We start from the raw sequence: 13,625 nt of genomic DNA, 5'->3' as shown, positions 1-13,625 counted from the left end.
TAAAAGAGGATATTGTTTTTCTGGTTGTATTGGCATTTGGCCGAGCTCATAAATTTTTAAAGAGTCGTTAAGTCACCGTAATTAATGTATCATTTTACTTATTTGTTTCTTAACCCTCTTTTATCGTGGTGCTTGTGGCTTTGTGAAAAAAAATTAATATAATAATTTTTATAATGGTTTTGAAAGAAAAATACAAAACCGAGTTTAATGTATTTTATAATCCAAATAAACCTAATTTTATATTTATACGAAAGTGGTTCCTATGAAAAGATAGTACATTTGGCAGAGTGCGGTGTGAAAAAAGATGTCATGCCAAGGACCACACGCTGTCTCGTTCATGTTTTGGTATTCTGGAAGCATGCCTTCCTACTTGTTTAAATTATATGTTAGTAATGTTTGTTATATCAGCGTACCTAACAATCAAACTTAGAATATTCTCTCTATATATATTTTTATATTTTTGTTTTTGGGTGAAAACTCTTTATACTTTGATTAACATTAATAAAATGTCTCTTATTAAAAATGGTATGATGGCTCACTTTAAATACTTACTGATCCATCTTTCATTTAATTTTTTTATTACTCTTCTTCATTTTCTCATGCATTCTATATTTTGAATAATAGACGACAAGTGCTCTTTTTTGATGAATATAAACAATACCAAACAGTACTGGAACTCGGATGTATACAGTATGAGAATAGTATAGGAATCCCGGGTGAACAGTCATGCATTCTATTTTTTAAAAAGTGGTTTATTAAAAATTTAGAAATTACAAACAAACAGAAATAACACCGATTGAAAACTAGAACTAAAAAAATTACAGCACTGAAAAACACATGAAATTTATTACCAGGGTTGAAGAACTCCAATACAAAAAGGAACATGAAAACCAAAAACTTCGGGAGAGCACAATACTATATATGGGATGGGGAGTCGCCATAATCCACTATGTGATAGAAAAGGTTGACTGCTCAGCTAGGCTGGCTGCTCACTAAACCGGGATGATAGGATCTGCTGCTGTACTAGTGTTCAGCAAATTTAAGAAGTATCTGAGTGTGTGGACCAAGTTGTTTGGGATATATTGCCATTGAGGGTTGTGAGTTGCATAAATCTAAAAGAGCTGAATGGTCTTAAATATATTAGAGATAGAATCAAACACTCTGTTGAAAGATTCTTCTGATTCTCTCAAATTAAAATTTCAAAAATTTGCTTTTATGAGAAGATCACACAACGTCTGCTAGTGGCCTTTGAGGGTAGAGAGCAAATCAGTCCAAATATACCTAACTGCAGTCCAAAGTTTTGTATATATATATATATATATATATCAATCATTACATTTGACTGCCATAAAACAGGGAAATTTGTTACGCCTGGATCTAGTTTCTAAATTGGAACATACCTAATTAATGCTAGTATAATATGATTACTTCCTTTACTAATAAGTATCAGAACTCCTTTGATTGATTAAAACTTCCACTACAAATAATTAATACTGCTTTAATTAATTAAAACTTCCACTACAAATAATTAATACTTTAAAACTCATCATAAAAATATACCGCCCCTATCCTATCATTTTAAACTTCAAAAGTATAATAGACTCTCATCCTATCATTTTAAACTTCAAAAGTAAAATAGACTCAACAAATAAGTGTATATTGAACCAGCTTAAAAAGAGGAAGTGCTTCATCTCTTTTCTTTCTTATTTCTCCAGGAGACGGTCATTTTTAATCCCACTGCCAAAATGTTAATCTCTATCCCCCTTTTTTGTTCATTAGTGTTTTTCCTGGCATGCCATAAATCTAAACAAATATAAATCGGAAATAATTGACAAAATGATTATAAATGAATAACTTGAAAATAAAAGAAAAGCACAAAATGCAAAGATCCAAAAGGCTTGGCACCTCCTGCCAACTGCATCAGCAATGACGAAAAGAGGTACAACAAAACACAAACGACTTTATAAAATTAATACTCCCTTAATCAATCTAGAGACCAATATACAAATGGAAGCCCACACAGCTTCCCCACATACAAGACAAGAAACCAGGTATCATTCTTCGGTTATTGTACACAAAGATTACAGAAATCCATCATTTTACACAAAACTGAAATTAAGGTATAGTGTAATCTACTAGGTTCCAAGGGGTAATAATAAGCTAAGGGTTGGATAAATTAATTTAGGCCAAGAACAAGGTTATTCCTAGAGAGCTTGAAATACAGATGTGTCATGCCATTTCTAGACAGAGGAACTTAGCATCTAATGATATAACAATGGAAAAACAGGTTGTCATACAAGCAATGTACTTCTTGGGTTGAGGGTGGGTCTGTGGTTCCTACTGAGAGGAAGTTGCACATATACTTCATGGACATCTTGTTTGCACACTTCACCTTTGTCACGATCAATTGCATAACATACATAAACAGTATCGATCACATTGTCCAACACGTGAACAAAGAAACCCAACAGGATAATGAGTAGCAGCCATGCGAATAGGGCAACAAGATAAATTTCTCCATTCAGATCACTTACTGCCTTCAGAATCGCACAAACCTGTATTCGCAGAAAACACAGCCAAGAGTGATGGAATTAGAAACTATTGCCTGGCTTTACCAACAAAGTATAAGTTACAGAAAAAATTTGTTGCTAAAAACATCCGATGACAATCTGTTAAAAATGATGCCATTATCATTCAAAAGTTTAGCAAAGAAAAGTGTTTGAAGCTCCAACATTCAAGAGAAGGCCACTTGCTTAGAACCATTTGTTGTTTTTAATAAATACCACCAGAAAGGATGTTGTCAAACATTTCACAAACGAATTATTTTCCAGATGTTCAAATTTCTCGCGAGATCAATAATCTAAAGAAGCCTTAGGACTATTATCACGTAACTGTCCCACTCCCTAGAGCATATAATCTTGGAAGCATTCCAACTTATCATAACTCATAACTCCTCCAGCAAGAAAGCAAACTACCCTCTGTGATCAACAGTTTCTAATGACAACTGTACATACTTTTACAATGTTAGCAGAGTATCTAAAATTTTTTTAATGAAGAAAATGATGTGGATTCATTTCTAAAGTGTAATTGCACAAGAGCAGCACAAAACATAAATGTAGTCAAATTAGCTATGTGAATTTTAGGAATTAGGGAACAACTTATAGTAAATCCATCTTTGGTTTCAATCATGTATTCTCTTCTGTATTGATTTGACAACCTAGAGCTGCAAAAAAATATTTGTACCCCTCAAAAAATAAACCTTACCAAAGTCTAGTTCAATGAAAATACATTAGGTATAGTTTCATGCACAATAAAATTTGTCACCTCACGAGATTAAATTGACAAATGAAAACCATAATGGACACTTAATGTGAACCATCTCTGACTCGCATCCACACGGTTGTAAATTTTACTAAGATTTGTATACATCTATGGGGCTTGTTATTCACCATCAAAGGAAACATATGCATCTTCCATAAGAAACACTCTGTCCACATAGTTCAATAAAGTCTTCAAAAATGTTGGAGATTAGGTGTACCAAGAAAAGAAGTAAATGATTTTATGCACAATGATATTCATCAACAAAGAACTAAGATATAAATAAGATTGACATATGCAACACGGATTTCATCTTAACAGGGTTTCAACTTTCAAGGTACACGGACTAAAATGCATAGGAAAAGCTGACCATAAGATAAAGACACCTATTGTGAAGAAAATCCATGAAATGCAAGATGAAACATTCCAAGAAAGGAGAATCTAAAGTACAATAAATTTAGGTTAGGAAGTTTGAGACATAATGAAACAAGGTTGGCATGCTTGAGTGTTAAGCAAGGTATAAGCTAATAAAAAAAATTGCAAAAAAAAATTTAGAGAAAAATTCAGGGATGAGAATGAGAAAATGGATTCAATGTAACACAAAATGTATTGACGGTTTCTCACATCAACAAATAATAAATTCAGCAGGTTTGAAAAATGCTATTAAATGGCAAATTTTGTGATCCTAAGTCCTAACCATTGATGAACTCTTCCAATTAAGATAATATGACTGTAGATAAAATCTAAGAAAGACAAATCGGGCATCCAAATAAGCAGTTGTTTGTGGTTGTGTCAATGGCGGGTAAATGGAATCTTGCAGGGGTGAAAGCTCAATTACTTCAGAATGGTCAAGTTCTATCCAATCATTTGTTGCAGTTTATGAAGTCAAAGTTATACCACCATAATAATAGTGGTGTTGAAGATATGTACTTACCACAATTGCATACAAGGTTGAGAGGACAAAAATGATTCCAACCAATACACGTGTGGAAACTGTCTCAACAAAAACAGCAGATAGGAGGTTTCTCTTGAGAAGCTCATATGTCATCTTCGCAGAAGAACAATAGCCCTCGCCCGTTATTGCAGTAAAGATGATTGTAAACTTGTTGACAAAGTCACAGGCAGAGAGCAGTACTTTAGCACAACACTGCGTTATGAAATTTACAATTCCTGGCGCAATGCCTTCTCTTTTTGCACTATCTACAATCGCACGGATAACACGAACAGCACCCATGATCATCCCTGAGAAACAAACTGTGCCAAAAGAAGGGCCAAAGGCATTTCTGCAAAACGAAGGGAAAAGACTAAGAATGAGATGAATAGGTACTCAGATGACATGAAAATAGTAAGCAGATATGAAAGCATTAGCAAAAACAGATATCAGCTTTAGATCTCAAAACCCTAAGGGAGTATTTGAACATTTTAGCAATACATGAAGTCAGAAGAAAATGATCATGGTTACATAGGTCCAAATAACGATAGAGGTAGATATAATGAATAATAGAGTTACAATAAGCTAAAAGTTAAAAATTCATAAAACATTTTCACTTATGATGCCTAACAATGTTGGGCAACAGGCCAGGGAAGTGCTTTCTGCTGGATTATCCATCACATGGAGCTGTGTACGTTTGGGAAGTCAAAGGTGAGTAGGACCTAAGCAATCCACACCAAGAAGGAAGATGAAATTTTGACCTCAATTCAAAGTCTCTTAATATCAAACTAAACTAGCTGTGACCCAATGATTGGGGCAAAGTTGTTTTAGTTGACAATAAGACAATTCTCCATAAGATGGGGATGGTTTAGGGCAAAACTAAGCAAAAAATAGTGAAGCTGTGCTTCCCTAAAGTCATTATTCATAAGCTATGCTGGAGGCTAGGAACCAACAAAATGAGGAGTCCTTTGGAAGCAAAAACCATGGGACCTAGTATACAATGGTGCAAAGTAAATATTGTCAAGAGAAGATAGTTCAAACAAAATTTCATGAGGACAAGGCAAAAATTGAGGTCAATATTAAACTTAGAAACCAAATTCACTTGCTATGAATGTTCAATGAGAGAACTGTAATAAAGATAAGTTTTCCTTTTTTTAATGATCGGCATGACCTTGCAGTACAATACAATCCTTTTGTTGATAATTCCATTAATTTGACTAGGGGTCTGTTTCCAATCTTAGCTTTTCATATTTGCTTTTTAAATAGTCATAACCCCATTATTATAGAATATTTAGGTAACAACCCTATGTGAATGCCCATCAGATGTATTTATCAGTTAGAGAGCTACTATAGTGTGAATGCCAAATTTTATTATGGATGTAGTAGGATGTTGAACCCACATAACATAATAAAATTGGCACAAGGGAACATACTTAATAACTTAGATTAACATAAATAAAGTAAGATCTCACCAAATAGAATCTGGAAGGATTTAGAGCACTAAGTAGGTTAACAAGGACAACATAAGGCAGAAATATTTAAGCTGTTCATAGGAGTTGTTGATGATATTTAACAACTTCAAGATAATCTTGTGTCAAAAGCGTGTTACATGGTAACCTACTATGAAGATGATTATAGGACAGAACTCCAAGAAGGAGTTTAATTGGGGGATAAGCCCTATTCCCAATGGAACACCTTGTAAACCTCCTTCTAAGAGATTTAATTATTTAAATAAACATGTTAATTAATTTTCAAATTTATTTTTATTAATAAGCACTTATTATTATTTAAAAAATAACTTTTTATTTTAACCTTAAAATATTTAATTTTGATTAATATCAATTAAGTTCGTTTAATTAACTCATATAAAAACTTTTCCCCCAATCCCATATTTGAAAAGATTCCTTTAACCCCATACTCTTGTCCCATAATCAGAAATCCCCTAAAGCATATATAAGATAACCCACGTAATGGTAATTGAGAACTAGTGAACAAGGTGATAGATAAGGTGTGCTCATAGCCAGTAGTACAAAATGAGCCTCAATGTCTCATATATGATTACTATTTCATCTTGAATTGTGTTTTTTGATATCCAAATATGACTAACTAGCTTCAAGCCAACCTACCTTTGCATACAGGTCCAAGGTAGTTAAACAAACAACACCACAATGACATTAGGTTTCAAAGGGAAGACAAGAATAACACAGAAGACTAAATTAGCCTAGGGTACACTGAACACCCATCTCTAATGCCTACTACTGTCTTTGTTACTTGATTCAAATATCCTGTTCCTGTTTATGAAAATACCACCAGTAGGTCAATTTGATAAATGGGATCCATGTGAACTAATTGACAGCATTGGGTTATTGCATAAGGAGTATGATCTGACTATGGTGCTAGGAGAGGGGATGAATACAAACAGGATGGTGGCACAGTCAAGGAGGAGGTAATTGGGTTAAGGGGCAGGGATGAAACAAGATCAACTTAGAAATTTCAAAGCAACAAATGCAATTTTATCAATATGTTGACTTCTAAACAACAATTATAACAAACTAGACTCCCACTTTGCAAACAACACTCCTACATAGGTCATGACTATCAAATGGAAAAGATTGCATGCAATAAACAATTATTACAGAAACTTTAGATTGTCCATAGGAATTGTTCTTCAAGATGAAAATTAATGACAATATGGCAAATATAACAAAGCTCATCCAATTTATTGTAATAATTTCATATTGGGTGGGGACGGATACTAATTGGTGTCCAACTCCAAAATTGGGTTCATCATAGCAGGACAGGTTCAGTAACATATGAAGCACGCAACCTTTTTAAACACTTCCCGTCAAGAGGGATCCTTCTGAATTCCCAATCCAATAAATTATACTTGCTGAAGAACTTGAAACTTGCCACGCATTATACTAAAATTCAAGATGCCAAACCTATCTCCTAATGCCACTAGAATTGTAATCCACGAAAAGGACTAAAGACCAAACCTGGTTAGTTTTTCCCACCTAAACCATTTCCCTTAAGTTGAGCTTTCCTCCTTTTTAAAAGAGAAGTATGAGAAGTTCTATTCATAGGACTACTTCCAAAAGAGCATTTTCAATGGCACAAATTGAACATGAAACAAGAGCATAAGCATTAGGTCTCAAGTTCATCAATCATTCACTAATTCAAAAACGCACAAACAACTGCATAGGAAGACAACTATGATCCATCATTCATTGCCTAATTCAAAGTATTTCAAAATACCATTGCAGTTCCCAACAAAGAAAAAGAATAAAAAACATAATGAGCTCAATGTACCTCAAAGATGTCCTTATACTCCTCCTAGGTTTCACACCTTCCTTGCAGAAATACCACTGTGCAATCGTGCCACTAATCACAAACACCTGCGCCTCCACCATTGAAGCCGCCGTCCAGACCAATGTCACAATCGCCAGCGCAAAGTACGCCGGCACCCACCCCTCCTGCCGCCACTCACAGTAATACTTCCCATCCGCCCCAACCATCGGCTCAATGCTCCCATTAAACCTCGCAAACACCAAGAACACGGAAACCAATCCAACATTGATCAAGAACCCCACAGTCAACCCCGGCAGCACCAAAAACAATGCGAGATTATGAAACAAAGCATCAGCCGCAACCCTAACTATGTGCACAGTGAGCTCCACACGATTCCAGTTAGCAACGATGATCCAGAGAATGATCATAACAAGAAGAAACACGAAGATGAGGACCAGCACGCGGTAGGCAAGGGGAAAGCCGGAACGGCAGGAGGAGGAGACGGTGCAGGAAACGAACCAGTAGACATTGAGGAAGGTGGGGATGATGATGAAGAAGGGAATGCAAGCGTAGATCACCTGCTTGGCGAAATGCTTGAGAAGCCAGAGCAAGAAGAGGACGATGGGGAGGCTGAGGAGGAAAGTGAGGATGAGGACGACGAGGAGATCCTTGAAGAAAGGGGAGCCGGAGAGGAGGAAGGAGTTGGAGAGACGGCGAGAGGGGACGCAGGAGGAGGAGATGGGATCGAAGACAAAGGAGTGGGAATGGGAGAAGGAGGGGTTGCGGCGGATGAGGGCGACGATGCCGAGGGAGAGCGTGGCGAGGGAGAGGAGGAGGAAGAGGATGAAGGCGGGGATGTCGCGGATTGGGCGGCGGCCATGGTTGAAGGAGATGGGAGGGAAGTGGTCATCATCATCGGAGACGGCGCCGGAGCTCGAAACGGCGCCGGAGATGGAGGTGGAGGCAGAGGTGGAGGGAAGAAGAGGGGCGGTGAGGATGGACGGCTGAGATTCGTCGGTGGTGACCATTGATCGAGCGGTGGTGATGACGAGTTGGTGGAGATGACCAAAGTGGAAGGGTGTTTGTAAGGGTGATGCGAAATTACCAGAATGGATTTGGAAGGTCACTGGGAAAGTGAGGGTGGTATGGTCTTTTCCGTTGGATTGTTTGTTATGCGGACTCTGGATGGACTTGTGATACGTGGCCTTCATGCAGTATTTGAATTGGATGATCTGGAGTTTGGGTTTGGAAGATAAAAATATTTGATTAACTTTTTTTATTATTATTTAGTGAAAATTGCCAAAAACACCTCCTAAATTTGCCATATTGCCAAAAACACCTAGTTTTCTGACTCCCAAAAACCCTTTTCAGTTTTTAATTCCATGTTTTTCAACCCCCAAAGCAGTGTAACGGATGTCAACGGAGTGATTTTTCAAATTTTATGGACTGAAACGCCTTGCATGAGGGAGTCGTGACTGCAACCATTTTGGCGGTATGAGAGGAAGTGGGGGGTTTTCCGTATGGTAACCCAAAGAGAGGAATTTCTTTGGAGCCGATTTCATCGAGTTTTTTTCTCAACTCGCGTCTTCGCTTTTTCCATTTCAGTCGCTCCAGTTGTCTCTCGCACGTGCACCTCTGTAATTGCTGCTTTTTCCCTTTCCACCCGAGTATCTCGAGTAGAAGTCCACGCAAGTAGTTGGCATTTAATCGGGTTTGCAATCTAAGATGTTGAGTATGGTTTTTATGGTAACTATTACATTACAGAAAAGATTTTTTTCGGTTTCGTTTTGTGCTCCTGTTTTTGTTGGAAGATATTGAAGTCTGCAGGGGGATTTCTCGGCTGGGGTTTTGTTAGTCTGCAAGGCAATTTTTCGGCTAGGGTTTTTGTGTTGTTTTTGCGCTTTCGATGCAGTATACACTATCGAAAATAGTTATTTCGATTGTTATGATTTATGTAATATTTATAATATACATTTCCCTTTCATTTGATATGGTTGCTAGCTTTTACAAATGAGGGTTTTACGTTTAAGAAATGAGATGTTACGAGTTTAAATTTTTGTTGTCTCTGTTTAAGTATTGTTGTCTCTGTTTAATAAACTAAGTCTCGTTTAACAATTGATATCTACTGTTTAATAACCGAAGGTTCTCGTTTAAAATCTTATATTTCGCTTAAACATTTGTCAATACTGCATGTTGAATGTGTTGTTATTGTCGCGAGCTTGTGACTATGGCGGTCAACCCTAGTTAATGGGCGATGCTATTTGACACCGATGAGTGGAGACCTTAGTCGAATTGAAAGATAACATGACCCCTCGACACTCGGGAGATCATCCAGAAGGACACCGTTCTGCAGCATTCATCGAGTGGAAGCTATATACCAAGAGAGGGCTCTTCTTGATTCTCTCGCAGAGTGCGATGGCCGCGCCAATAAATTCGGGGATCGGGGAAAGCTCGCTGAGTTTCGGGGCCCTCGGGATGTGGCCCTCGTTCTTGGTCTGCGTTGCGATGGCGGCGCGATCGTGTTCGAAGAAGAAAAAACCCGCTCGCGTTCGAAGGGAGGTATTTATCAAAAACCCTACGAGAGACGCAGAGACTCCATCAAGAGCACTCTTGTGCGACTTGTTCGACGGAGGGGAAGAAGTTAATTTTGTCAAACTCGATGGTGTACCTCATGGAGTGCGATCCCTCTTCGCAAAATACATCATGCTCGGTTCCAAACCGGATCGTTGATTATGTCGATGATCTACCCGCCATGGGGCGATCACGCATGAGGCACGAGCGACGCACAAGTGGTCGATGGAGGACATTCCACACGCGACCGCTCGAGTCGCAGAGATAGATCGCTGGGAAGAAGACCAATACAGGATATATTAAGGGGTGCTCGGTCGCTCTTAACGTATGGTTTTACGAGCTGACCGGAACGGAAAAGAAAGCCCGTTTCGACAAGATCCCAAGGATGCTGTGCTACGGTGAAAGTAGTTACATGAAGCAAGTGACGGTAGAAACCAGCTTGTCATCACTCGAAGGAAAAGAGGTAATAAATCATGGACAATGTTTAACAGAAGTCTTTAATGTTTAACCATTTTATTTAGCATTTAACTTTATTATTTACAGTTTAAAATTTATTCATAAAGGTGTAAATATTTTGTTCTCCGTTTAAATATATTCTATAATGTTTAATATATAAAAACTCTGTTTAAATATAGTTGTTATAGTTTAAACTGAATGATTTATTGAAATTGTTTGGTTTTACATATGTTAGTTTCCTAAAGTCGGGTTCCGTGAAAGTCTTTGAAGAAGAAATATTTGTTGGGGCCAACCTACGGATGGATGCTATTGCTCCGGAACCACTTGCTCGAAGGCAGGAGGATGAGAGGGCAGCCTCTATCGTGCGCGCTCAACGCCGTTCTCCTACTTCAAGCCCACCACGCGCACGCATTCCTCGGCGTCGGAGCAGCTCCCCCACCCGGCCGATTGCAACAACCACCCTACCACGACAACGAGCGGTCCCCCAATTGTGGCGGCCCCTGCCCGACCGCTGGGCAGGGTCCAGCCGACTACCTTAGCCGAAGATGTCACTACAACTCTTATGCAGGCGTGCCAGATATTGATGACCGAGTTTCCTCGTCTTGTCACTCGTGTTGAGGCACTAGAAGGACGTTCACAACTGACTGCGCCGTCGCTCCAAAGAAATGAACCACCCGGGACGGACGAGTCGTCAGAATTTGACGAGCAGCGACATCATCGGGGTGGCCGTTCCAAGACGGCCACATTCGAAGAGACTTGCGAAAAAGAGGGAGAACAATCGCCTCTGTCTCTACCGCCGGCTGACGATGAAACAATAGCAACACCATCGGTGGTCGATCTACATTCTGGAGTCTGTCGCCGTTGATGACATGGCCATGACTGTGGAGGACATCGTAGATGATGTGGCCGTTGTCGCGGTTGAGAAGATCGTTAACTCTCTTGTTAACGAAATCCCCGACCCGGTGGGAACCGAGCTGTCGAGATGCGGCATCAAGATGGACACAATCCACGAAGAAAAAGTTAAGGGTGTGTCTCCCGTTGATCTGTTGTCGTCGTAGCCACGGTTGAGAAGATCGTTGAATCATGCTGCCGTGGCGTGGCGGGTCGAGCGATCTGCGCATCGAAGCGAGACATAATCCCACAACAAAAAGAAGCATGTAAGGGTATGTCTGCGGTTGATCGTTTGTCGTCGTCCCGCATCGAGCCGGACACAATCCAACAACAACAACAACCATGTAAGGATGTGTCTGCGGTTGATGTTGTCGTCGTCCCTCGCATCGAAGGAAGATCTTCGCCGGTCTTTCGAACACCGTGAAGGCTCAGACAGCGATGCCCAGTGAAGACCCGGCCAGAGCAGCGAGGGAGATGATCGAGGCCAATCAAAATTGGAACAAGGCGGCTCGGCAAGTCTTCGTTCGAAGAAGAAAAAATTGGGTTGGCCAATCGGCGTCTTAACAAATCTGAGCGAGGGAGTTAATGAGTATCTTCCTTAAGCTGCCGTATGGACGAGTAAGTTTAAAAGTTTTTCGTGATAGTGTTTAAAGTTTTTATGATAGTGTTTAATTTTTTTGTGATAGTGTTTAAATGTTTATATGTTATCATTTAATTTATCTACTTAACGTTTAATTATTTATAATATCATTTTGAGCATTGATAATATCATTTAAATATTTAGAATATGGTCTAATTATATACATTATCGTTTAATCTCGACCAGTCGTGTGGAAGAATAGCGTTTGTCGGACCTACACGGGACAAATTATACTAGTTTGCTTGAGGGTAAGGAGATGGTCACAGATGATGTGATTGACGCTTTTGTATGCATAATACAAAAGTCGATGAGCAAAGTGCCATATTCCTACAAAAAGCGCGTCTCCATCATAAGACATTGGCCTTTGTTTATGTCAAAGCGGGGACGACGCACATGAAACAACTATGGCTATGATCGGAGATCTTTGTCGCGGCTTGCATGAAGTTCAAATTGTCATCCTCCCGATAATAATGAATGGCCACTTCCATGTCGTCGTCCTTGACAATGACAAACAAGAATACATGCATTATTCTTCATGCGCGGGGTACGAAAAAGCCGCGTTGGACATGGTAAGTTCTTTAATTATATCCGATTGATAGTGTTTGTTATTTAATCGGTATCTTAATCTCAACTTGCATATCTCGACAGCGGAATCTATTCGACACGGCTGTCGATATGCGGTTCGGCGAGTCGGCGACCGCAAAGTACCCACTCGTTTACGATATGGAAACCCCACGGCAAAAAAACAAGGAGCGTCGATTACGCTAGTCTATGTCATCGCGGTTTATCGAGCAATTACTTTGGGGTGAAGCTACGGCTACAGCAGACAGAGCGTTCCTTACGAGATTAAAGTATGTTACCCGCATACTTAAGGAGGGAGGCGGTCGGGCGTCCATGAGAAAGGGGTTGTCGAAAGCGGGTTAAATTTTTGATTTGCAGACGAGGACTTGTATATGTTAATGTCAATTTTGTTTTCGAATGTAAACCGGGACAAATTCAATTCATTGTTTTTCATTTTTCGAAGAACATGACTTGTATATGTCAATGTAAATTTTATACTATTTCAATTGTAAAGTCGGACTAAATTCCATTCAAATTCAATTCATTGTTTAATTCTGAGTGTCATTGTTTACATTTCAGTTTAAATGTTTAACTTTACCATCTATCGTTTAAATATCAGTTTGAAACATTTAAAATTACAGTTTCTCTGTTTAAATAACTGATAACACTGTAAAGAATAAGAGTTTAAATATGAAAAATTTCCAGTCAATTCAGATTGTTTCTCTTTAGAAGTCACCTTATTTATAATGCCTAGTCGGCGACAGTTTCATTACAAGATCTACGATTGTGATCGGGATCCATGGCGATGGTATGCAATGTAACTCGCGGACATCTAACGCTTGCGACTCGATCCTCTTTTCGTCTAGGGGCGCCCTGGTCGCCTTCTCGTCGCGGGCGGTCGCATAAGCGAAGCTCACGATTTCCGTCCGAAGGCTCGTCATCGTCGGGTATGGGAGAATATAGCTTCCT

General features: G+C 39.1%; 1 protein-coding gene across 1 annotated transcript; it reads right to left on the bottom strand.

Moving 5' to 3' along the window:
• Positions 1 to 1,940: 1,940 nt before the first annotated feature.
• LOC120250451 (CTL-like protein DDB_G0274487) lies at positions 1,941 to 8,696 on the bottom strand. Its single transcript, XM_039259271.1, has 3 exons — positions 7,559 to 8,696; positions 4,253 to 4,601; positions 1,941 to 2,555 (listed from the first exon to the last, which is right to left on the bottom strand). The coding sequence occupies exons 1-3, from the start codon at positions 8,563 to 8,565 to the stop codon at positions 2,292 to 2,294; spliced, it is 1,620 nt and encodes a 539-aa protein (XP_039115205.1). The 5' UTR covers positions 8,566 to 8,696; the 3' UTR covers positions 1,941 to 2,291.
• Positions 8,697 to 13,625: the final 4,929 nt, after the last annotated feature.

Source organism: Dioscorea cayenensis, chromosome 19, assembly GCF_009730915.1.
Source record: "Dioscorea cayenensis subsp. rotundata cultivar TDr96_F1 chromosome 19, TDr96_F1_v2_PseudoChromosome.rev07_lg8_w22 25.fasta, whole genome shotgun sequence".
Taxonomy (NCBI): Eukaryota; Viridiplantae; Streptophyta; class Magnoliopsida; order Dioscoreales; family Dioscoreaceae; genus Dioscorea; species Dioscorea cayenensis.
This window is presented reverse-complemented; position numbering and strand designations above follow the sequence as displayed.

Excerpts from the sequence above, each read along its gene's own strand:
- LOC120250451 (XM_039259271.1), bottom strand. The coding sequence starts at position 8,565 with ATGGTCACCACCGACGAATCTCAGCCGTCCATCCTCACCGCCCCTCTT. Across the intron at positions 4,602-7,558 it reads AGTATAAGGACATCTTTGAG|AAATGCCTTTGGCCCTTCTT; the intron begins GTACATTGAGCT and ends TTCGTTTTGCAG. Across the intron at positions 2,556-4,252 it reads CAACCTTGTATGCAATTGTG|GTTTGTGCGATTCTGAAGGC; the intron begins GTAAGTACATAT and ends CTGCGAATACAG.